Source organism: Dasypus novemcinctus, chromosome 8 (assembly GCF_030445035.2).
Source record: "Dasypus novemcinctus isolate mDasNov1 chromosome 8, mDasNov1.1.hap2, whole genome shotgun sequence".
In the NCBI taxonomy this organism is placed as follows: domain Eukaryota; kingdom Metazoa; phylum Chordata; class Mammalia; order Cingulata; family Dasypodidae; genus Dasypus; species Dasypus novemcinctus.
In genome coordinates this window covers 64,407,190-64,430,528 of record NC_080680.1, presented here as the reverse complement: position 1 = coordinate 64,430,528, position 23,339 = coordinate 64,407,190, and the positions used below count along the sequence as shown (strand labels likewise).

The following is a 23,339-nucleotide window of genomic DNA, read 5'->3' as shown; positions in this document are numbered from 1 at the left end:
TTTAGAATCAGATGTACCTCTGGCCCCTCAGGCTATTCACCTTTTGAAATTCTGTTTGAATGACCATCCCCAATTATTCAAACCTTCAAGGGAAATCTCAGGCTCCAGAGAGACTGGCCAGTATTCTACCCTCCAGCAGTTGAGAAAAACCCTGGCCCAAATAAACAAAACTGTCCTGTCTTGGGATACCATTCCATTAGGCCACCCAGTACACCCATACTCACCCAGAGTCCTAGTTTGGGTAAAAAACTAGAAAAAGGAGCCCCTCCAGCCCACTTGGACAGGCCCGCATATTATTATCCTTGTAACCCCCACTGCTCTCAAAGTTTCAGGTATTGCCCTTTGGATTCATTATACTAGAGTTAAAAGGCACACTCCAACAAAAAACAAGACGACTGGACAACTCACCCTGTACCTGACTGTCCCTTAAAAATCCGAATTGCCTGGAGTAACCAAAAATTGCCATCACCTGACTAGATGGACTCCTGCTCCCTGTGGTTCCTGCTCCTCTTCCGACTGCTCGGCTTACTGTTTGGGACTGGACTGGCAGCTACAGCTCCCAGAGACTGGAGTGTAGCTGAAAGGATACTAATCTTAATAATGTACTTGTGTCTTGTAGGTTGCTTTGCTACCTTAAGTTGTTTTTCTTCACTTCACTTGGGGACACCGCCAACCCCTACCCCTGCTGTACTGGGTGCTACAAGGCCATCGTATCCACCACTATTCAGAGGTGAAAGGAGCTCAAGGGACAATGGTCTCCTGTCCCTGCCTTTAGTTATTACAACTATGTACCAGCAAGATGTTATGATATCCAAGCTATTACTCTACGTTCAGAAAACAGGCAAAAGTTCTGGACAGGCACACTGAAACACTGGGGCAACTAAAAAACCGGAGGTAATCCAAGGGAGACTGTATGCTGGACCTATCTCCCATGAGTAGGCATGTCCGATGGGGAAGGGGTGCAGGACCAAGTCCAGAAAAAACTCTTAAAACAGGTCCATGCCAAACTTGTTCAACTAGCTGAAGGCCCCAAATATCAGCGGGTAATCCTCACAAGACTCCACCAACTTACTCAGCCCATAGCCCCTGTTTGGCAGGTGGAGTGGCTAGTCAACACAGCTTATACCCTCCTCCTTAACACTTGCCCAGATGCCAACATCTGTTGGTTGTGCCTGCCCCTCTCAAGGAAAATCTTTATAGGCACCCCATCTCCTTCAGGGTGGACCCTCAAACCTTAATTAAAATAAAAAATGAAATTGCCCCTATTGGGTCCATGGCCTTCAACATCGGGCTAGTTATGTCAGAAGGCAATAAAAACAATATAATCTGCTATCTGGGTAAAACTCCGATCTAATATCAGAATCAGCTGGGACCATCCCTGCAAACCTATGTACTACCAATAAAACCCTAGCAAACAACCTGACCTGGTATAACCTCCCAGGGTTGTTCTTCCATACTGTGTATAGATACTTAAAAGCCAGTTGGACAGAGAGTTGCATCATGGTGATTTTTATACCAGAAGTGTCAGTATACACCAAAAATGAGCTAGAGCAAGCCCCACACCTGCACTGACAGCGGGCCAAATAGGTTCTGCTCACCACCACCCTTATAGCAGCAGGTAGTCATGGGAGTAGGCACTAGACTGGGAGGACTGGGTTCTTCCTTCAACTTTTATTACAAACTCTCCCAAAAATTAAACAAGGACATAAAACAAGTTGCTAACTCCCTAGTCTCCCTCCAGAGCCAAGTCAACTCACTAGCTGCAATAGCCTGTAGCCTTGCAAAACAGGAGAACCCCAGACCTACTGACAGCAGTGAAAGGAGGAACATGCATCTTCCTCGGGGAAGAATGCTGTTACTACATCAACCAATCAGGAATAGTTTATACCAAAGTAAAAGAGGTAAGAGACTGAATTCAGAAAAGAAAAAGGGAAATAGAGGAGACATGGAGCTGGAATCTGGGATGATGGTCCTCCTGGCTCCTGCCCCTACCATGTCCCCTGCTCACTTAACTCATGTTAGTCACATTTGGCCCCTGTATAGTCAATGCCCTTATCAGGTTCATTGAAACAACAGTAACCCAGAGAGCAACAGCAAGAGTTCTGGCCCTAGGACAATATAGGCCATTTAGCACAAGTGACACCCTATGAAAATTTTTAAGGGCATCAAAGGGGGGAATTTTTGAGAAATAAAAAGCATAACCTTGCAAAAATATCTAATGAGTCACTCCTGCCCCCCCGCTTCTAAAGATCAGCCTGTGAGAACATGGCTTTGCAGGAGAATATCAAATGAATGACTCCTGCTCCCTGCGTCTATAATCTAACAAACCACTGCTGCCCCCCTGCTTCTGTAAACCAGCCCACAAAAGCATGACCTTACACCTGCATTCTGCTTCTGTAACCACACTTGCAAAATTTCACCTAGCAAAGTGTTAGCCAATGAGCAAAAGTCATGCTGATCCCATATAAAATCCTATATAAACCTATGAAAACTGTAAAAAGGGGCTCAGAATTTGGAGACTGACTCTCCTCTGGGCCCGTGCATAATAAATCTGTTCCTCTGCCTCTCTGAATGCCATTTTGGATTTTTCTGCTGCTCAGAACTCCTGGCCTTGCTGCAACAGACGAACCCTGAGGACATTATGTTGAGTGAAATAAGCCAGACACAAAAGGACAAATATTACATACCTTCACTAATATGAACTAAATACAATGAGTAAACTCATGGAGGTAAACAATGGATTATAAGTTACTAGGAGACAGAATGTGAGTTGAGAAGGGAAAGCTGATGCTGATGTATGTAGAATGTTTAATAAGGTTGATTGTAAATGTATGGAAATGGATAGAGTTGATGGTAATACATTATAGTGAGTATCACTAACACTGCTGATCTACAAATGTGACTGTGGCTAAAAGTGGTAGTCTAGGGAGGTTAATGACAAATGAAAGAGAGCTAGAGGATAATCCAGGGACTGTGTAACATAGTGATTTCAATGGTGGATGAGCATTGTGGCTAACAGTACAAATACAAGAATGTTTCTGTATTAGAAGGTGTTAAGAATATGGTGATTAAAAAACCAACCAACCAACCAACCAACCAAGGGAGATATTAAGACATTTCCTGATAAACCAAAGCAGAGGAACTTCGTCATAATTAGACCAGTCCTATAAGGGATGCTAAAAAGAGTTCTGCCAGGTTGAATAGAAAGGACAATAGATAGTAGCTCCAAGTTTCATGAAGAAATAAAGACCTCCAGTGAGGATAATGACATGGGTAAAAATAAATGCCTAAACTACTATATTTCTGGTTTATAACTCTAGTTTTTATTTCCTACAGGATCTAAAAGGCAAAAGTATAAAATGTAACGATACATCAGAGGTTTTGGACTCATATTTATAAACATGTAAATTATGACAAGAACAACATAAAGGTGAGAGGACAAAGAGTATAGGATATAAGCTTGTGGATACTACTGAAGTTAACCTGGTATCAAAGCAAATGAGATTTTTATACATTTAGAATATTAGATTTAAGCCTCATGGTAACTAGGAAAAAAGCTGGAGAATATGGAAGCTCATGGAGACAGAAATTAAGAGTATAGGTTGCCGGGGGAATAGGCAGTTAATGCATAATGGGTGTAGGGTTTCTGTTTGGGGAACAGCAACGTTTTAGTATTGGAAAGTGGTGAGGTTTTCATAACATTGTGAATGTTATTATTTTTTTTTAATTTCTTCTTTTTTTCTTTGTTTTTCTCCGCCCCCACCCCGTGTCTGCTCTCTGTGTCCATTCACTGTGTCCACCTGCATTTTCATCAGGCGGCACCAGGATGTGTCTCTTTTTTTGTTGCATCATCTTTCTGTGTCAGCTCTCCATGTGTGCGGTGCCACTCCTGGGCAGGTTGCATTTTTTGCGTGGGGTGACTCTTCCTTGTGGGGTCCACTCCTTGTGGGTGGGCCTCCCCTATGCAGGGGGCACCCCTGTGTGGCATGGCACTCCTTACATGCAGCAGCACTGAGCATGGGCCAGCTCACCACATGGGTCAGGAGGCCCTGGGTAGTGGACCCTGTACATCCTGCATGGTAGGCAGATGCTCTATCAGTTGAGCCATATCTGCTTCCCTATGAATTTGACTAATCAAATTGAAATGTATATTTTGTAGTGTTTGAGATAGGAAAGTTCATTTAGATGCATATTGCTACATTTTTTTAAAGAGCAATTAAAGAGACAATGACAATAAAATACAATACATGATCCTGGATGGAATCTAACAAGGAAGGAGAAAAGGCTCAAAGGGAGATTATTAGGACATATGATAAAATTGTGATAAGCTTTATATCAATGTTAAATTCCTTGAGCTTGATAACTGTACTTAAGGTGGTTATGTAAGTGCATATCCTGGTCCTTAGGAAATGTACACAGCAGTATGAAGTGTTAAAAGAGCATGACGTATAAAACCTAAAATAAAGTTTCAGAAAATGAATTGATAAATAATTATATAGATAGATAATGGATGGTTGTACAGGCAGAATTTTGTGGCAAATGCAACAAAATAATAAATTGGTGGCTCTGGGTATTCAGGACAATGGGATATGTTGGAGTTCTCTCTTTGGGGTTTGTATTATTTTTGTTACTGCCCAACAAGTTTGAAAGTAGTTCATAATAGAAAGTTAAAAAAAAAACATAATTGTTGCTTAGATGCTAAGGATAAAAATTGATTTAACTGAGCAAAAGGAAATAATGGTTCTAAGGGAAATCTTTAAAATGCAAATACCAATGCTATTTGGGGAACAATCTAAAACAGTTTTGCTTAATTGTGGCTAGTGGACTAACTGCATTCAAATCACCTGGTGACTTATTAAGCATGCAGCTTTCTGGTTCCCTACTTGTTGTAATGAATCAGAATCTCTGAGAATGTACCAATGTTTTAGAAATTCCAGGCCCAATAAGCTATGTTACAGCAAGTTGTTTTTTTTAACAAATTTTATTTTGAAATACAAAACTCATACAGAGAACTCCAATATACCTCCCACCCACATACCCAGACCTACCAACTTTCAACATTTAGCTAAATATTGTAGCAAGATTTTAATTTAAGATGGTGTAGCAGTTTGATATTATTGATGAATTCCAAAAAGAAATATTCGATTATGTTTGTAAACTTATCTTCTCCTCTGGGCATATTAGATTATATTGGATTCATAGGTAAACTTGATTAAGGAATTACGTAAACCTCTTGTGCCAGTAAGGTGGTGAGTCTCCACCCTTTGGTGGGTGGGGACTCATAGATAAAAGACATGGCAGGCAGATGGAGTTCAGTGCCATGTCAGTTGGCCCTACTTTGGAGTTTGTGTTTCTGTGTGATGGAGCTGAACTCAGATGTGATCTTTGTGCACAAGCCTCTCCTGTAACTTTTACCAAAACTGTAGTTGGTGCTGGGGTTTAATGTATACCCAGGGGACCTGAATCTCTGGACTGACCATGTGATAGCCAGGCCCTGGGCCTCAACAGACTTGCAGCTCCTACACTCTGGTTTATTGGACTCACCCCACTCATCTAACATGGAGGTGAAGAAGGTCAACCACCATACCAGGGAGCCAAGAATGCCTACAACTGAAAGCAGGAGAATTGCATCCAGCATCCATGTGGAATCTAAGCCCCCTCTTCATATAGCTGTGGAGTGGACACGGCCATTCTAAGGTCCACAGGATAGAGAAATAGAGTATGGATTAGAGTGGACTTACTGATATTCTATTCATGAACTATTGTGATTAGTAGTAATCGAAGAAAATGTGGCATTGGTGTGGAGAAAGTGGCCATGGTAGCTGCTGGGGGTAGGGAGTGGGAGGAAGAGATGTGATGTGGGGGCATTTTTGGGGGTTGGAGTTGTCCCAGGTGGTGCAGCAGGGACAGTTACCAGACATTGTATGTCCTCCCATGGCCCACTGGGTGGACTGTGGGAGAGTGTGGCCTATGGTGTGGACCATTGACCATGAGGTACAGTGGTGCTCAGAGATGTATTCAGCAAATGCAGTGAATGTCTCATGATGATGGAGGAGGTTGTTGTTATGGGGGGAGGAGTAGGGTGAAGGGGGTGGGGGGTATATGGGGACCTCATATTTTTTTAATGTAACATTAAGAAAACGAATAAAGACAAAAAAAAAAAAAAGACATGGCAAAGGACAGAGTTGGAGGGTTTTTGATGGTGGAGTTTTGATGGTGGAGTTTGATGCTGAAGCCTTAAGCCGGAGCCCCAGGAAGTAAGCTCACAGAGGAAACAGAAGCAACACTCAGAAAGAGAGAACCCTGAGCCCAGGAAAAAGAAGCCTGAAGAAGGGAGGAACCCAGGAAGCCTGAACCCTTGCAGAAGTCGGCAGCCATCTTTCTCCAACACGTGGAAACAGACTTTGGTAAGGGAAGTAACTTATGCTTTATGGCCTGGTATCTGTAAGCTCCTACCCCAAATAAATACCCTTTATAAAAACTAACCAATTTGGCTGACTAATATAGGTGGTAACACCCATCAAAACCCAGAACCTCCATTATTCCTCCCACTCTGCTACTCTACCACCACAACTACTGAGACTCCATAAAACTCTTATTCTGGACTATAAATTACTTGAGTAGCATTGTCATAAGTAACAAATGTTAAGCTACAAAAAGGGATTGAGCTAGTTGTTTTCTTATACTGTTAATTGTTCAATAGTCCCAAATAGATTAAAAATTATTTCCAGCTTTAAAAATTTATGCAAGTTGTAACTTAAAATACTATCAGATAAAATGAAGTCAAATTGAATAGGACTCATTTATTAGGCTTTAATTACGATGTCAGGTTCTAGAGAGACGAAAGAGAAGAAAACCCAGCTCTTACCCTCTAGAAGTAGACACTGGAGGCCCCAGAAGCATAACCAATGTGATACAGGTGTCAGAAAGAGAAGAATAGGTACTAAGGAAACACATAAGAGGGGCACGGTAATTCAGTGGTTGGGGATGGGGGGCGGGGAGGTGTAGGGAGGGCTGCAGGAACTTTTCCAGACTAACTGATCTAAAGAACAAGTACGATTTAGGTGGGCAAAGAGGAAATGGAAGACTCAGAGACAAAAGGAACAGAAGAAGCCAAGACTGTTTTTCTTGTGTAATCTGAGTTTGAAAAAACACAGAAACTAGTAAAGTTGGAAGATAAAATTCAGAGGAGAGGGTTAAGAGATAAGGCTGGAGATATAAGCATGGCCAATTTGAGGAAGTACAGGTATAATGGACAATAATGAACTCAACTTGGGACCTGCTCAAGCTCAGGTGCCATGGGACAGACAGGTGGAGGTGTTCAAAAAGCAGTGGGATCCAGGGGAACAGAGCTCATGAGTGAGCACTGGATTGGAGACACAGATTTGGGAGGCACCAGTATTTAAATCTGAAGTGCAGCTATATACATACGTTTCACACATTCTTTTATGGGCTAAAATAACCCTTAGAGTAAAATTATTTTAAAAAGACATTATCCCTGCAGGCTATAGTTTGCACTCCTCTTACCCATCACATTTTTGGTCACACGATTTTCCCATGTGCTTTTATATTAAATAAATATTTGCAGTAATACTCTAAGATAAGGAGACACTCCCCAAAAGCAAAGCACTATGTGGTTTCGTTACCTGTAAAATGGCATGATATGCTCGACTCATGTATGCAAGCCAGGCCTGTGGGAGAAAAACCGCACGGTGCCACTCTGAAAGCTGGATGTGAACCTACAGGGAAAATGCAGTAAATGTCAGACAACACGGTTTTAAAACAGAACAAAATGAAAATGATATCATTGATTCTTTCTTTCCCTTAAGTAGTTTAAAATTTAAAACCAAGTCAGTGGAGTGGATGTATTTCAAGTGGTTGAGAGCCTACTTCCCATGTATGAGGCCCTGGATTTGATCCCTGGTACCGCCTAAAAAACAAATGAAAAACCCGACTCTCATTGGGGAGTGGACACAGCCCAGTGGTTGAGTGCCTGCTTCCCATGTACAAGGTCCTGGGTTCAACCCCTAGTACCTCCAAACAAACAAACAAACAAACAAATAAATAAAACCAAAAAATAAGATAGTTTGACTATTTCCTGAGTTCAATCCCCAGTACCTTCAAATAAATAAACAAATAAATAAATAAATAACACCAAAAAATAAGATAGTTTGACTATTTCCAAGGGAGAAGAGTTTACAATTATGTAAAGTCAAAATAAAATAAGCCCGGAATTTTCTAAATTAAAACAATAACAAGTTAAAATGTGTGCATAATACAAAAGTGTTCTCAAAAATTAGGAGGAAACTCTGTAACAAATCCCCCTAGTAATTTTAAATAAAAATAAACATTGCTCATATGCTGAATTTCCAATATGAAAATTTTGATGTAATAAACTGGCAACAGAAATATCACATTGTGTGGAAACTATCATGGTAAGAGCATGCAAATGAGTACTTCACACATCAATTGTGAACACCACGCAATAAATGTCCTTTAATCACTGTAGGAAAACACAAGAAAAATGATAAATGGCAACACTGAAACCCTGCTTCTGAATAAAGACCCAGACAAAATGTTTTTCATAGTCATTCTGTTTCTACCTATTTAGTATACAGCTATCTTGCAACAAATCTTCCCAAGATCTACTTCTGACAAAGTAAGATTACACAAGAAAAAACAGTCACAATGCATCACATTTCACATTTCCTGTAACCCATCACATCTATACTCCAACAATTTCAACTTTAGCCTGTGTCCTATGGACAAAAATAAGTGAGGGGTGGGGTGATATCACAACTAAAACTAATGTTTAAGGACATTTTACGTAAGAATTAATTTTCTCAAATGTCTACCATAGGGATGTGATGGTTTGAAGTTGTATGTACCCCAGAAAAACATATTTTTAAAGTTAATCCATTCCTGTGGGTGTGAACCCATTTTAAGTAGGACTTGTTTTTCTTAAGATATTATCCATTTATTTCTCCCCACCCCCTCATTGTTTGCACCTGCTGTGTCTGTTTGTCTTCTTTCTTTAGGAGGCACTGGGAACTGAACCCGGGACCCCTGAGGTGAGAGGGAGGCACCTAACTGCTTGAGCCACCTACATTTCCTGTTTTGTTGTGTCTCTCATTATGATTTTCTTGTGTCTCTTGTTGTGCCATCTTGTTGCTTCATCTTGCTGCGCCTGCCCATTGCGTCAGCTCACTGTCTTGCTTGTCTTCTTTAGTAGGCACCAGGAACCTCCGCTCCCTCTTTGTCGTGTCTTTCATTACATTTTTCTACCTGTCTCTCTTGTTGAGCCAGCTTGCTGTCTTTCGTAGGAGGCACCAGGAACGAAACCAGGGACCTCCCCATGTGGTAGCAGGGAGCTCAGGCACTTGAGCCACATCCACTTCCCAGTAGGACCTTTTGATGAGGCTACTGCAGTTAAGGGATGACCCACCTTATTCAGGATGGGTCTTGACTGTACTGGAGTCCTTTATAAATGGGGTGAAGACGGAGAGTCATGGAAACAAAGAGCTATAAACAACAAAACCTGGAAAAGGATGGGAGACACTAGCAGATGGTGCCATGTGGCAGAGGAGTAAAGGATTGCTGGCAGCTGGCCTTGGGGAAAAAACAACGCCTTGAGGATGCCCTGATTTGGACATTATTCTATCCATAAAACTGAGTTAATAAATTCCCATTTTGAAGCCAACCCATTTCATGGTATTGCTTTCAGCAGCCTAGGAAATGAAATAAAGGGGGATTAATAGTACTACTGAAACTGGTTCCCACAGCCTCTGGTATTTTCTTTAATCACAATCTTAGTGTGGGCCTTCTACATGCAAGGTACTGTGAGAGAATCTGAGAATCAATCAGTCTGTACCTGCAGAGAGCATTCTAGGTAGTGGGAGAACCAGAAATGGGCACAAATAAGAGAGTACAAGGTAAAATATGATGTGAAGGCAGAATCCATGGGAACAAAGAGAATAAAGAGATTGATTCTTAATATGTATAACCTCTCATTCCCCTGCTGCTTTTTAAAAAACTAGATAGTCCCTTCTTTCCTTCCTTCCTCCTTCCCTCCCCCCTTTTCTTTCTTTCCAATTTCAAAATAGTTTCTCTTAACTATGAAATGAATTTTAGAAAAATTATAAAAACAGGTCTCTTCTTTTCCTAAGTACTCACTCTATTGAATAGCATTGGGTGGTGGGGGGTGGGGGTGGGGTTAGCAGCCTAATCAATATGTCAACAAAAATCCCTGAAGGAACAGGACCAAGCCTACCATGACCGATCCACATTTCCAACCAGGGAGGCATTCATCAGTATTTGACCTTTTTCTCTGTTTCCAAAATGTGGGAAATCTCCTTTAACTTTCTTCCTAACAATTCTGTTCCTTTTTGTAAAATACCTTAGCTATCTTTTTAAAAAAATTTTTTATTGTGGTAACATATATAATCTAAAATTTCCCAGTTTAACCATTTTCAAGTATACTGGTGTTAATTATATTCACCAATGTTGTACTACCATGAACACCACTCATTACCAAAACTTTTCTATCCCCTTAAACAGAAACTCTGTACAAATTACAGATTGACACCCTATTACCCACACCTGCCCCTGGTAACCTGTATTCTACTTTCTGACTCTCTGAATTTGCATATTACATTTATTTTATATACATGGCATCATACAATATCTGTCCTTTTGTGTCTGGCTTATTTCAGTCAATATGATGTCTTCAAAGTTCTTCCATATTGTGGCATGATTCAAAATTTCATTTCTTTTTATGGCTGAATAATATTCCATTGTCGGTATATAATTTTTGTTTATCCATTCATCTGCTGATGGACACTTCAGTTGCTCCTACGTTTTGGCTACTGTGGATAATGCTGCTATAAACTAGGGTACAAATAGTGTTGGGGTCTCTGCTTTCAATTTTTTGAGGTATTGTGATTTGAAGCTGTATTTACCCCAGAAGAAAACATGTCCTTAAATTTATTCCATTCCTGTGGGTATGAACCCACTATATGTAGTACTTTTTGATGAGGCTACTTCAGTTAAGGTATGCCCCCGTTCAGTCAGGATGAGACTTAATCCTGTTCTGGAGTCCTCTTCAAAAGAATAAAATTCAGACAGAGAGAAAAAACCATAGGAAGTAAGAAACCACATCAATGGAACCTGGAAGAGAAGGAAGAGATCAGGTCATGCTGCCATGTGACAGAGGAGTCAAGGACTGTGGGCAGTTAGCCCCAGAATGCCACAGTCTTTGAGGAGAAAGCACCGTCTTGATAATGCCTTGATTTGGCCATTTTCCTGACCTTAAAACCATGAGGGACTAAATTTCCTTTGTTTAAGCTGACTCATTTCATGGTATTTACTTGGGCCACCTAGGAAACTAAAACAGGAATATTCCAAGAAGTAGGACTGCTGAGCCATATGGTAGTTTGAAATTTAATTTTTTGAGGAACTGTCAAACTGTTTTCCACAATGATGGCACCATTTTACATTCTCACCGACAATGCACAAGGGTTCCTATTTCTTCACCTCCTCAAAAACATGTTATTTTCTGTGGTTTTCTTTTTTTAGGAGGTAATGGGGATTGAACCCAGGACACCCTGTACATGGGAAGCAGGCACTCAGCCACTGAGCTACATCGGCTCTGCCCCCTCCCCCTTTCTCTGTTTTTTAAATAACCACCATACTTGCAGGTATGAAGTGGTATCTCACTGTGGTTTTCATTTGCATTTCCCTAATGGCTGGTGATGATGAGCATCATCAAGGAGATGCTTTCTTCCTGAAGACTGACTGCTAACAAATCCTTGGTTCCTCTGCCATATGGCAAGGCACAAGGCAGTATCTGCTGGTCTCTCTCTTCTCTTCCAGGTTTTGTTGCTTTCCGCTTCTTGCTTCCTGACTTTCTTACCCTCTCTCTGTATTCATCCCATTTATAAAGGACTCTGATAAGAAGAGCAAGACCCATCCAGAATAAGGTGGGTCACACCTTAATTGAAGCAGCCTCATCAAAAGATCCTCACAATGGGTTTATACCTACAGTAATGGATTGGATTTAAGAACATGTTCTTCTGGGGTACATACAGATTCAACCCACAGGGTTCACTTTCCTTTTTTTGCATATGGATATTCAGTTTTATCAGCATTATGCTAAAGAAACTATTCTTTCCCCACTGAGTTGACATGGCATCCTTGTCAAAAGTCAATTGACCATAGATGTAAAGGTTTATTTCTGAACTCTTAATTCAATTATTGGACTACATTTCTGTCCATGAACAGTAACAGGCTGTTTTGATTAATGAAGCTTTGTAAAAAATTTTAAAATCAGGAAATGTGAGTCCTCTGATTTTGTTATTTTTCTAGATGGTTTTGGCTATTTGGGCCCCTTACCTCTCCCTATGAATTTGATGACTGGATTTTCTATATTTGTAAAGAAGGCTATTGGGTATTTCGGATGACATGGAATCTGAAAACTGCTTTGGGTAGAATTGACATCTTAACAATATTTAGTCTTCTAATTCATGAACATGGAATATCCTTCCATTTATTTAGGTCTTCTTTAATTTCTTTCAGTGCTATTTTGTAGTTTTCCATACACATGTCCTTTATATCCCTGGTTAAACTTATCCTAGATAATCTATATATTTTATTGTTATTGTAAATGGAGTATTTTTTAAAATTTCCTTTTTAGGCTGTTCAATTGCTAATGTATAGAAATACCTGAATTTTGCATGTTGCTCTTCTACCCTACCACTTTGCTGACTTTATTAGCTCTAGTAGCTTTTTATAGAATTTTAGGAATTCTCTACATATAAGGTCATACCATCTGGAAATAGGGCAATTTTTACTTCTTATTTTCCAATAATATGAATGCCTTTTATTCCCATTTTTTTTGCTAATTGCTCTGGCTATAACTTCCAGTACAATGCTGAGTATCAGTGGTGAAAGTAGGCATCCTTGTCTTGTTCCTGATCTTAGAGAGAATGCTTTCAGTGTTTCACCATTGAGAATGATGTTAACTGTTCAGTTTTTATATATGCCATTTAGCACATTGAGAAATTTCCTTCTATTACAAGTTTTCTGAGTGTATTTATCAAGAAAGGAAACTGGATTTTGTTAAATATCTTTCTGTGTCAATTGAGATTATGATGTTTTTTCCCCTTCATTATATTATTGTAGTGTATTCCATTAATTGACTTTCTTATGTTGATCCACCCTTGAATACCTGGAATAAATCCCTTATGATCATGGAGTGTGTCTTAGTTTGTCAAAGAGCTGCCAGTTCAAGTTACCAGAAATGGGTTGGTTTTTATAACGGGACATTTATTAGGGGTAAAGGGTTACAGTTCTGAGACTGTGAAATATCCAAATCAAGGCAGAACCAGAGATGCTTTCTCACCAAAGTCATCTACTGGTAATTCTGGGATATTGTCACATGGTGAAGGAAGATGGCAGGCAAGCTCTGCTGAGGTCTCTGCTTTCTACTCCAGAATCTACCATCGCCCAGGGTTCAACTGAGGGCAACCAGGCAAAGAGTTTGTATCCTTCGGGGCCTATTCTCTCAGTCTCTTGCAGCTTCTCTGCCTTTCTATAGCTGCAGGTGAACCTGGAGTTCTTTCTCACATGGCAGGATCAAATGGGTGGCTTCCTTTCTCTCTATGTGTCTGCTTCTCTCTGTGCCTCCCTTTATATTAGACCCAGCCTCACTGGCATGGTCCAATCAAAAGCCCTTATCAAGTAATCTAATCAAAATCCCCTTAACTGAATTTAATGCAATCAAAGGGACCTATACCCACAGAAATGGATTAGTTTAAGAACATAATATTTTTCTGGGATTCACAAAATTCAATCTGTCACAGAGTATAATCCTTTCAATGTGCAGTTAGATTAGGTTTACTAGGATTTTGCTTAAGATTTTTGTATCTATACTCATTAAGGATATTGTTCTTTAATTTTCTTTTTTGTTCTATCTTTACCTAGCTTTGGTATTAGGGTAATGCTGGCCTCAAAGAATGAATTAGGAAGTGTTCCCTCCTCTTCAATTTTTGGAAGAGTTTGATCAAGATTGGTACAAATTCTTCTTTGAATGGTTGGTAAAATTTACCAGTGAAGCCATCTGGTACTGGGTTTTTCCTTGTTGGAAGTTTTTTCACCACTGATTCAATCTCATTACTTGTTATTTTTCTTCTACTTCTTTCTTCATTGTAGGTAGTTTGCATCTCTCTAGGAATTTGTCCATTTCATCCAGGGTATCTAATTTGTTAGAATCCTGTTGTTCGTAGTATCCTCTTACAATCCTTTTTATTTCTGAGGGGTCAGTAGTATTGTGTCCCCCCTTTCATTTATGATTTCAGTTATTTGTGCTTTTTCTTCTCTTTGTCTGACCAGCTAAAGGCTTATTGATCAATATTTGGTTTTATTGATGCTCTCTACTGTTGTTTTTTGTTTTTAATTCTTATTTCATTTTTCTCTGCTCTAATCTTTATTTCCTTTCTTTTGTTCACTTTGAGTTTCTTTGCTCTTTTTTTTCTAGTTCCTCCAGGTGTGACGTTAGGTAACTGAATTGAGACCTTCTTTTATAAATGTAAGCATTTAGAAATATATATTTCTCTCTCACCAGTGCCTTTGCTGCATCCCATAAGTTTTGGAATGTTGTATTTTTTTTTTATTCACCTCAAGACATTTCTTAATTCCATTTTGATATCATCTTTAGCCATTTGGTTGAAAGTATATTATTTAATATCCATATATTTGTGAATTTTCTGTTTTTCCCACTGTTAACCAGTTTATAGCTTCATTCCATGGTGATTGGAGAAAATACAATGTATGATCTTAATCTTTAAATTTATTGATATGTGTTACGTGACCTAGCATGTGGTCTATCCTAGAGAATGATCCATGTGCACCTGAGAAGAATGTATATTCTGCTGTTGTTGGGTGAATTGTTCTATATGTCTTTTAGGTCTCACTGATTTATAATATTATTCAAGTCTTCCACAAAATCATGTTTAAGTCATATTTTGAGACCTGAATTTAAAAGAAACAATACTCAAACATCACAACCAAAACTTTTATGTCTTACTTTAGCAACTGAAAACATTTTAAAATTTTCCTGCCAAATAATCCATAGGCAACACTACACTTCTGAAAATATCCACAGCCTATGGCAATTGGCAAAAAGAGCACTGCATGCTTTTTTTTTCCTACTTGAAATTTTTTTCTTTTTTTCTTTTTTACACTTTTTTATTAAAGTTAATAGATCACAAAGAACACTATATTAAAAACATAAAAAAACATAAAAGACATAAGAGGTTCCCATATAAACCGCTCCTCATCCCCCCACCCCACCATTTTTAAATGTTGTAGTTAGGAAGGATTTAATTCCAGATAAAAATATAGTTAGCAACAAAGCAAAATTTTAAAGCACTTATATATGTTTTACCTGAAGGAACTACCTGGCCAGTAGTTAATGGACTGTTCAGAATACAGCACCCAGAAATTAGGTAAAGTTTTTTACTTCTCCAGTGATCTTAACAAATACCTATTCTTCACATTTACAAGAAAAAAACCATTTTAACTGTCCTTTAAATACTATAAACCAAGTTAAAAAAAACTTTTGGTGAAGTTGTTTGTCAAGCTAAAGAGATAGGATGTAGGCAGAAGGCAACAATAAATAAGAAAAGGGTAATGTGGATTTTTAAAAGAAAAACTGAAGAGGAAATGACTCAAGTAATATAAATATTGACAGGTAAATGAAGTATTTGCTATTAATTTTTAAATCCCAATCTCATAAAATAAGTCATTTTCATGCAGCCCAGATATACATATAATTATCAAAAGAATAAAAGTATTTAACTTTAATTGCTACACAGACACACAAAAGAATACTGAGCCTCTATATTTGGCTCTATCACACACACATTTCTTCCAAATTCCCACAAGGAAAACTATTTGTACGTAGTTTTTGAGACTCCAAAAGCCACTCAATATCCTATTGTTTATACATAAGAAATAATAGGCTTCAATTTTCTAATAAAAATGTTTTTCCTGTGTGTATGACACATTTTTAAAGTAAAATGACACTCCTGTCTTGGTAGGTGCTTTCTGGACATTTAATACTCTCTTTCTTTTTCTCTCTCCCTTTCTCTATCTTCCTGTCCTCCCTCCCCTTCGCCATCAGAATAACATTAGGTTGAAAGCTGACAATTCAACCACATCTCAAGCAACCATTTACTCTGTTATTTAATAGGAAGGGGAACAGTTACCATAACAACTTACATCACATGGTAATTATGGAGTATCTAAAATACAGCAAACCATAGTTTTCAAGCATTTTCTAGAGGGAATGTGTAATAAGCAGATACCACTTTTTTCCATTATTATTCATAATTTTTATCTAATTATTTCACATTACACAATTACTAACACTATTCCAGTTTCTTCACAAGAAATATGTTTTAAAAATAAAAAAGTAACTGAAAGGAAAAGACAAATATGTTACTTGTATTTCAAAATGAGGGACTATATCACATACACTCTGAGGAAAAAATTGTTAAAGGCAGGGAAAAAAAAGAAAATTAAGGTAGTAGGCAAAAATAATAAAATGATGTTCACTTAAAAAAAAAAAAAAGCAGAACCAGAGATTTCATTCAGAAAATGAAAAAAAGAGCTCATGACCTAATGCTGAAGCAGAAATGTTGTTGGGTATAACTGGCAAGATCAGGATAATTTGCATGTGCCCAAAGACGGAGGAAATAATGAAGCAGTACTGCCATTCTCATTCAGGGACAAATCAGCATCATTCAATTAGGTGAAATGCCATGAAAGAGTTAAAAATGCCAAAGGTGACAGGACAGGAAGCAAATTTCAGGGAAGGAAACTATCAGTCACCTTCAGCTTCCTCCTCAACAGGAGCCAAGTTAATCTCAGGATGAGAAGTAATCATAAATCACAGCAGAAGAGGGCAGTCACTTGAGATTGGAGAAGCCTAGTAGATCTGAATGGCACCTAGTCATCCCCTTTTCAAAGGAGTGAAGAGAGAGAAAGGATCAGTTTTAGAGAAATGTAAACAGGACAGCAATTAAGCAGGCCTAGTATATCAGACCAAACACCAAATCAGAATTTGATCAGTGAGTTTTTCAAAAGTAACATGTGGGGAGCTTCCCTTAGAGAAAAAAAATCAATGAATAAACAAAGTTTAAAAAAGAAGGGTTGGGGAGGCAGACTTGGCACAGTGGTTAGGGCATCTGCCTACCACATGGGAGGTCCACAATTCAAGACCCGGGCTTCCTTGGCCCGTGTGGAACTGGTCCATGTGCAGTGCTGACGCGCGCAAGGAGTGCCATGCCACACAGGGGTGTCCCCCATGTAGGGGAGCCCCATATGCAAGGAGTGTGCCCCATAAGGAGAGTCGCCCAGCAAGAAAGTACAGCCTAAGAATGGCATCGCCCACACAGAGAGCTGACATCAACAAGATGACGCAACAAAAAGAAATACAGATTTCCATGCTGCTGACAACAACGGAAGCGGATAAAGAAGATGAGGCAGCAAATAGACACAGAGAACAGACAACTGGGGTGGGGTGGGGGGGAAGGGGAGAGAAATAAATAAATAAATCTTTAAAAAAAAAAAAGAAGGGGCTATAACACTTTCTAAAAGAATTCATCACAGATTACATTAAATAGCTAATCCAAGGCAATGAAAATTATTTGATTTAACTAACATGTAGTTCTCGAGAAGATTTAACTAACATGTAGTTCTTGAGAAATATCAACAAATACTAGATCATAATATAAAGAGAACAGGTCCCAGGCCAATCAGGATGGTAGAGCAAGAAGTTTCAGAACTTTACCCCTTCATAGAAGCTTTAACAACCAGCAAAACTGGCAGAATGATCTTTCTAAAAACTCCAGAAAATAGCTGAAGGACTGCAGGAACAGGGCAAGTGCTGGATCAAGAAAAAGGCTGTTGAAAGTGGTAGGATACCTGGCATCCTGGCTGGCCCCTCCCTGATCCCAAAGCAGGCTTGGTGCAGAGTCAACCCACACTCTTAGCATGGCTCTGAAGTCCTGGATCCAGAGGGAGCACAGTAACCATGGTATGTATACTGGGAGCTTGTATGGCTGGCCACATCTGTCAAGTGGTGGCCTGAGGGCTTGCTGTCACAGAACTTGCCCTGCAAGTACCAGGCAGTTCACAGAACTCCTCTACAGAACATCATGAGAGAACAGTCAGGTTATACTGCCTGGGCCAAAAGATTGTTGGCTGTAGGACATACAGTTAAGTGCCCAGGACCAAGAGGAAACTTTGCTAAGGAAGAAAGGACATTGGGAACCATGTAAATAGGGGAACTGCCTGGGTCACCTAGGCATGCGCTGAATAGATCAAGGAAGTCCTATGCTTTGGCCTGGTGCTATTCTCTAAACTCATTGTATGGATATACCCTGAAGGAGAGCACTTGCACAGGCCAATCTACAAGGATTATGAAAGGAGTTTTTGTTTTGTTTTAACTTCCTTCTTGTTCTTTTTTTTAAAGCTCCTGGCATTCAAGGAAAGCTATGTCATAACATAAAACAACCTGGATACAAAATTAAATACCACAGTATCCAGGTTTCACAAAAGGTTAAATATATATATATATATATAGGTTTAAAAACATACAAGAGAAGGTGAAGGTCCAGACAAAGGAGATTATGGTATTAGATACCACCAATGAGGAGAACCAGACCAGGGATACACCTGACAAAGAATTTTTTTAAAATTTATAAAAAGTCCTAAATATGCTCAAAGAACTAAAGGAAAACATGGACAAGGAAGTAAAGGAAATTAGGAAAATGACAGAAGAACAAACGGTGAAGATTAATAGATTATGAAGGGAAGTGGATATGGCTCAAATGCTTGTGCTCCTGCCTCCCATGTGGGAGGTCCATGGTTCAGTTACTGGTATCTCCTAAAGAAGACAGTGAGCTGATGCAATGGGCAGGCACAGCAAGCTGACACAACAAAATGATACAACAAGAGACACAAGAAGAAAAACAATGAGAGACACAACAAAGCAGGGAGCAGAGGTTCCCAGTGCCTCCTAAAGAAGATGAGCAAGACAGTGAGCTGACAGGACAGGCAGGCACGATAAGTTGATGCAACAAGATGAAGCAACAAGAGAAACAAGAAGCAAAATATAATGAGAGACACAACAAAGCAGGGAACGGAAGTGGCTCAAGCAATTAGGCACCTCCCTCCTACATCGGAGGTCCTGGGTTCAATTCTGAGTGCTACCTAAAGAAACAATGAAGATGAATATACACAACAAGTGCAAACAATGAGGGAGTAAGGAGAAATAAAAATAAAATCTTTAAAAAAAAATTATGAAAGGAACCAAACAGACCTGAAGATCATAACAAATTAAAACTCTCATAGAGGCATTCAACAGCAGATTGGAGTTGATGGAAGAAAAACTCAGAGATTTTGAAGATAACTGAAATCATCCTGTCTGAGGAACATAAAGAAAAAGAATGAAGAAAAGAGAACAGAAACTGAGAAACCTGTGGGACACCATCAAGCATGTCCATGTACACATTGCAGGAATCCCAGAAGGAGAAAGAAAGGGGCAGAGAAATTCAAAGAAATAATAGCTGAAAACATACAAAATTTAACAGAAGAGATACAAATACACAAGAGACTCAACAAATTCCAAAAAAGATAAACTCAAATAGACTCCCACCACAGTATATTATAATCATACTGTTGAATGCCAAAGTTAAATACAGAATTCTGAAAGGCACATGAGAGAACCAGTGTGTCGTAAAAGAGAGCCTCAATAAAATTAAGTGGAGATTTACTATAGGAACCATGGAGGCAAGAAGGCAGTAGGATGACATATTCAAAGTGCTGAACGTACAAAATTGCCAACCGTGAGTTCTATATCCTGTAAAACTGTCTTTCAAAAACGAGGGAGAGACATTCCCTAGATAAACCAAAGCTGAGGGACTTTGTCACCACTAGACAAGCCCTATGAGAGATGCTAAAGAGAGTTCTGTGGGTTGAAAGGAATGGACAATAGACAATAGTGCAAAGGCACATGAAGAAATAAAGATCTTTAGTGAGGATAACAACATGAATAACATACCAAAACTATTGTATGTTTGGTTTGTAACTCCACTTTCTACCTCTTACATGATCTAAAAGGCAAATGCATAAAATGATCTGCTATATCAGCAAGTTTGGATTTCCGATGTATAAACAAGTAATATGTGACAAGAACTACACAAAGGTGTGGGGGGATGGAGGAGTATAGGGACATAGTTTGTGGGTATTATTGAGGTTAAATTGGTATCAAAGTAAACAAGATTGTCATAGATTTAGGATGTTAAATTTAAGCCTCATGGTAACTACAAAGAAAATATTGGAGAATATACAAGCTCATAGAATCAGAATTAGAATAAAGGTTGCCAGGGTAGTTAATGCATAAGTGGTATAGGGTTTCAGTATGGGGAGAGGGGAAAGTTTTAGTAAAAGAAGGTGGTAAGGGTACTGCAATAATGTGAATGTGATGAATACCAACAAATGGCATTCTTGGTAGTGGTTGAGATGGAAAGTTCATGTTGTAGATATGGTTCCACAATTTAAATTTTGAAAAGGGTAACTAAGAGACAATGACAATTAAATGCAAAACATGATCCTGGATGGGATCTAGCAAGAAAGGAGAAAAGATTCAAAGACATTTTGAGACATGAAAAAACTGGAATACAGACTATAAATTTTAATCAATATTATATTTTAAAGATTTATTTATTTCTCTCCCCTACCCTACCCCACCCCCAATTGTCTGCTCTCTGTGTCCATTCACTGTGTGTTCTTCTTATGTCTGCTTGTATTCCTGTCAGTGGCACCCAGAATCTGTGTCTCGTTTTGTTGTGTCATCTTGCTGCGTCAGCTCTCTGTGTGTGCGGTGCCATTCCTAGGCAGGTGGCTCTCCTTACAGACCACGCTCCTTGCGCGTGGGGCTCCCTTATGTGGGGGACACCCCTGCGTGGCACGAGATTCCTTGCACACATCAACACTGTGCATGGGCCAGCTCATCACATGGGTCAGGAGGCCCTGGGTTTGAACCTTGGACCTCCCATGTAGGAGGCAGACACCCTATCTGTTGGGTCAAATCCACTTCCCAATATTATATTTCTTGAACTTGATAACTGCACTTAAGGTGGTTACACAGGTGGATATCTTTGTTCTTAGGGGATGTATGGGCAGTATTAAGTGTTCAAGGAGCATGATGAATACAACCTATACTCCAGTGTTCAGTAAATGGACTGATAGACAGATGGATGGATAGGTAGAATGTAACAGAAAATGTGACATGTTAAAATTGGCGGCTCTGGATATCTGGGGAGAGGGGTCATAGACACAAGTTCTCAGTATAAGGTTTGTAATAATTTTGTACCTGTTCTATATGCTTCAAAGTCTTTCAAAAGAAAAAGTTAAAAAATATATAAGGAGCAGAGCATTTGTAAATTCAAGACAAATTTCTTTAACCCATTCATTCACTCACTCACTCACTCACCTATAGCTGCTGTAGGCATTGTGAAGCCTACAGAATACCCTGCAGGGGTCTGTCATCTTTGGAGAAAGGGAAGGCTAAACCACTGGCTTGCAGATGCATCACTCCAATCTGTGCCTCCATCTTCACATCATTTTCTGCTCTGTATGTCTCCACATACCCCTCACTTATTAGGACACTTGTCATTGGACTTATAGCTCATACTAATCAATAATAATCTCCTCTCAAGACACTTAGATTACATATGCAGAGACCCATTTTCCAAGTAATGTCACATTCACAGGGGCTACAACTCAACCCACTAAAACCATTTAAATGAGTAACAACACAAAATAGTATATACAGGTTTGTTCAAAGGACAGCAGTATTTCATTTCTTAGTAAGACCCCATCAATTACTTAATTTTTTTTTATTCCCACCCCCCTTGCGGCTTGCTTGTTGTCTGCTGTGTCCATTCGCTGCACGCTCTTCTATGTTTTTTACTTGTTTTCCTTTTCGTTGTGTCACCTTGCTGAGTAGGTTCTCCATGGTGCTTGTGGGCTGGGTGACACTCCATGACACTTGTGGATTGGCAGCTCTCCGTGGTGTGCGGGTGAGCCTGCCTTCACAAGGAGGCCCTGAGACACGAATCCCGGGCCTCCCATACGGCAGACAAGAGCCCAACTAATTGAGCCATAGCCTCTTCCCATCCATTACTTAATTTAACATCAGTAACATTTCCATTAAATGTATATATTGATTATTAGAAAAAAAAGTGTCAAAAAGAGTAAAATCATTAATTCAACAAATAATTATCAAGTGCCTAGTATGTGCAGGAATACCAGGCAGTACAGCTATGTGTATATAAAATTCACTTCCTGATTTCATGGAGTTTACACTTTAATGAAGGAGAGAGATGCTAACTGTCATAGATGCTTTCCTGTGACACACAGATTTCCCCTTTAAGGATGAGCAGGGATAGATAGAGGATGGATGGACAGATAGGTAGATAGGTGGGTATATAATAGATAATGTAGTCTCTTATAAGTAAATAAATTTAATTCAGTTACAAATACTCCTATAATAAAAACTCCAGGCCCAGATGATTTCGCTATAGAATAGATAATGTAAATAGTCTCTTACAAGTAAATAAATTTAATTCAGTTATAAATACTCCTATAATGAAAACTCCAGACCCTGATGGTTTCACTGGAAAATCTACCAGATTATTAAGGGAAAAATAATCCCAATTTCAGACAAACTCATCCAAAAACTGGAAGAGAAGGGAACTCGGCTAATAATAAAACTAGACAAAGATATTACAAGAAAACTATAGAACAACATACCTCATGAGCATAAATGCAAAAATATTTAACAAAATATAAGCAAACAAAATCCAGCAATCTGAGAAAAGGATAATGCATCATGACCAAGTGGAGTTTATGTCAGGAATGTAAGACTGGTTCACCATAAGAAAATATAATTCATTACATTTTAATATAATTCATTACACATCAACAGACTATTAAAAAAAACCATGATCCTCTCAATAGAAACAGAAAAATTATCTTACAACATTCAACATCCTTTTATGATAAAACCACTCAGCAATTTAAAAATAAAATGAAACTTCCTCCATCTTATAAAGGACATTGTGACAGTCTGAAGCTGAGTGGATCCCAAAAAATCCTGTTCTTAAAGCTAATCTCCATTCATATTTGTGTCAACCTATTATAGATGGGAACTTTTGACTAGATTCAGTTAGGGAACTTCCTTTTGATTAGATTACTTTAGTAGGGCATGA

At 39.0% G+C, this 23,339-nt stretch overlaps 1 protein-coding gene across 8 annotated transcripts in view; it reads right to left on the bottom strand.

Annotated features, from left to right (window-relative positions):
• Positions 1–23,339, bottom strand: part of FOCAD (focadhesin) — a 380,810-nt gene that overhangs the window by 109,059 nt on the left and 248,412 nt on the right. For all 8 annotated transcript variants that reach the window (XM_058301924.1, XM_058301931.2, XM_058301923.2 and 5 more), the window contains one exon: positions 7,647–7,739. In XM_058301924.1, coding sequence (XP_058157907.1) covers positions 7,647–7,739 — 93 coding nt within the window. The remainder of the gene's footprint in view (positions 1–7,646; positions 7,740–23,339) is intronic.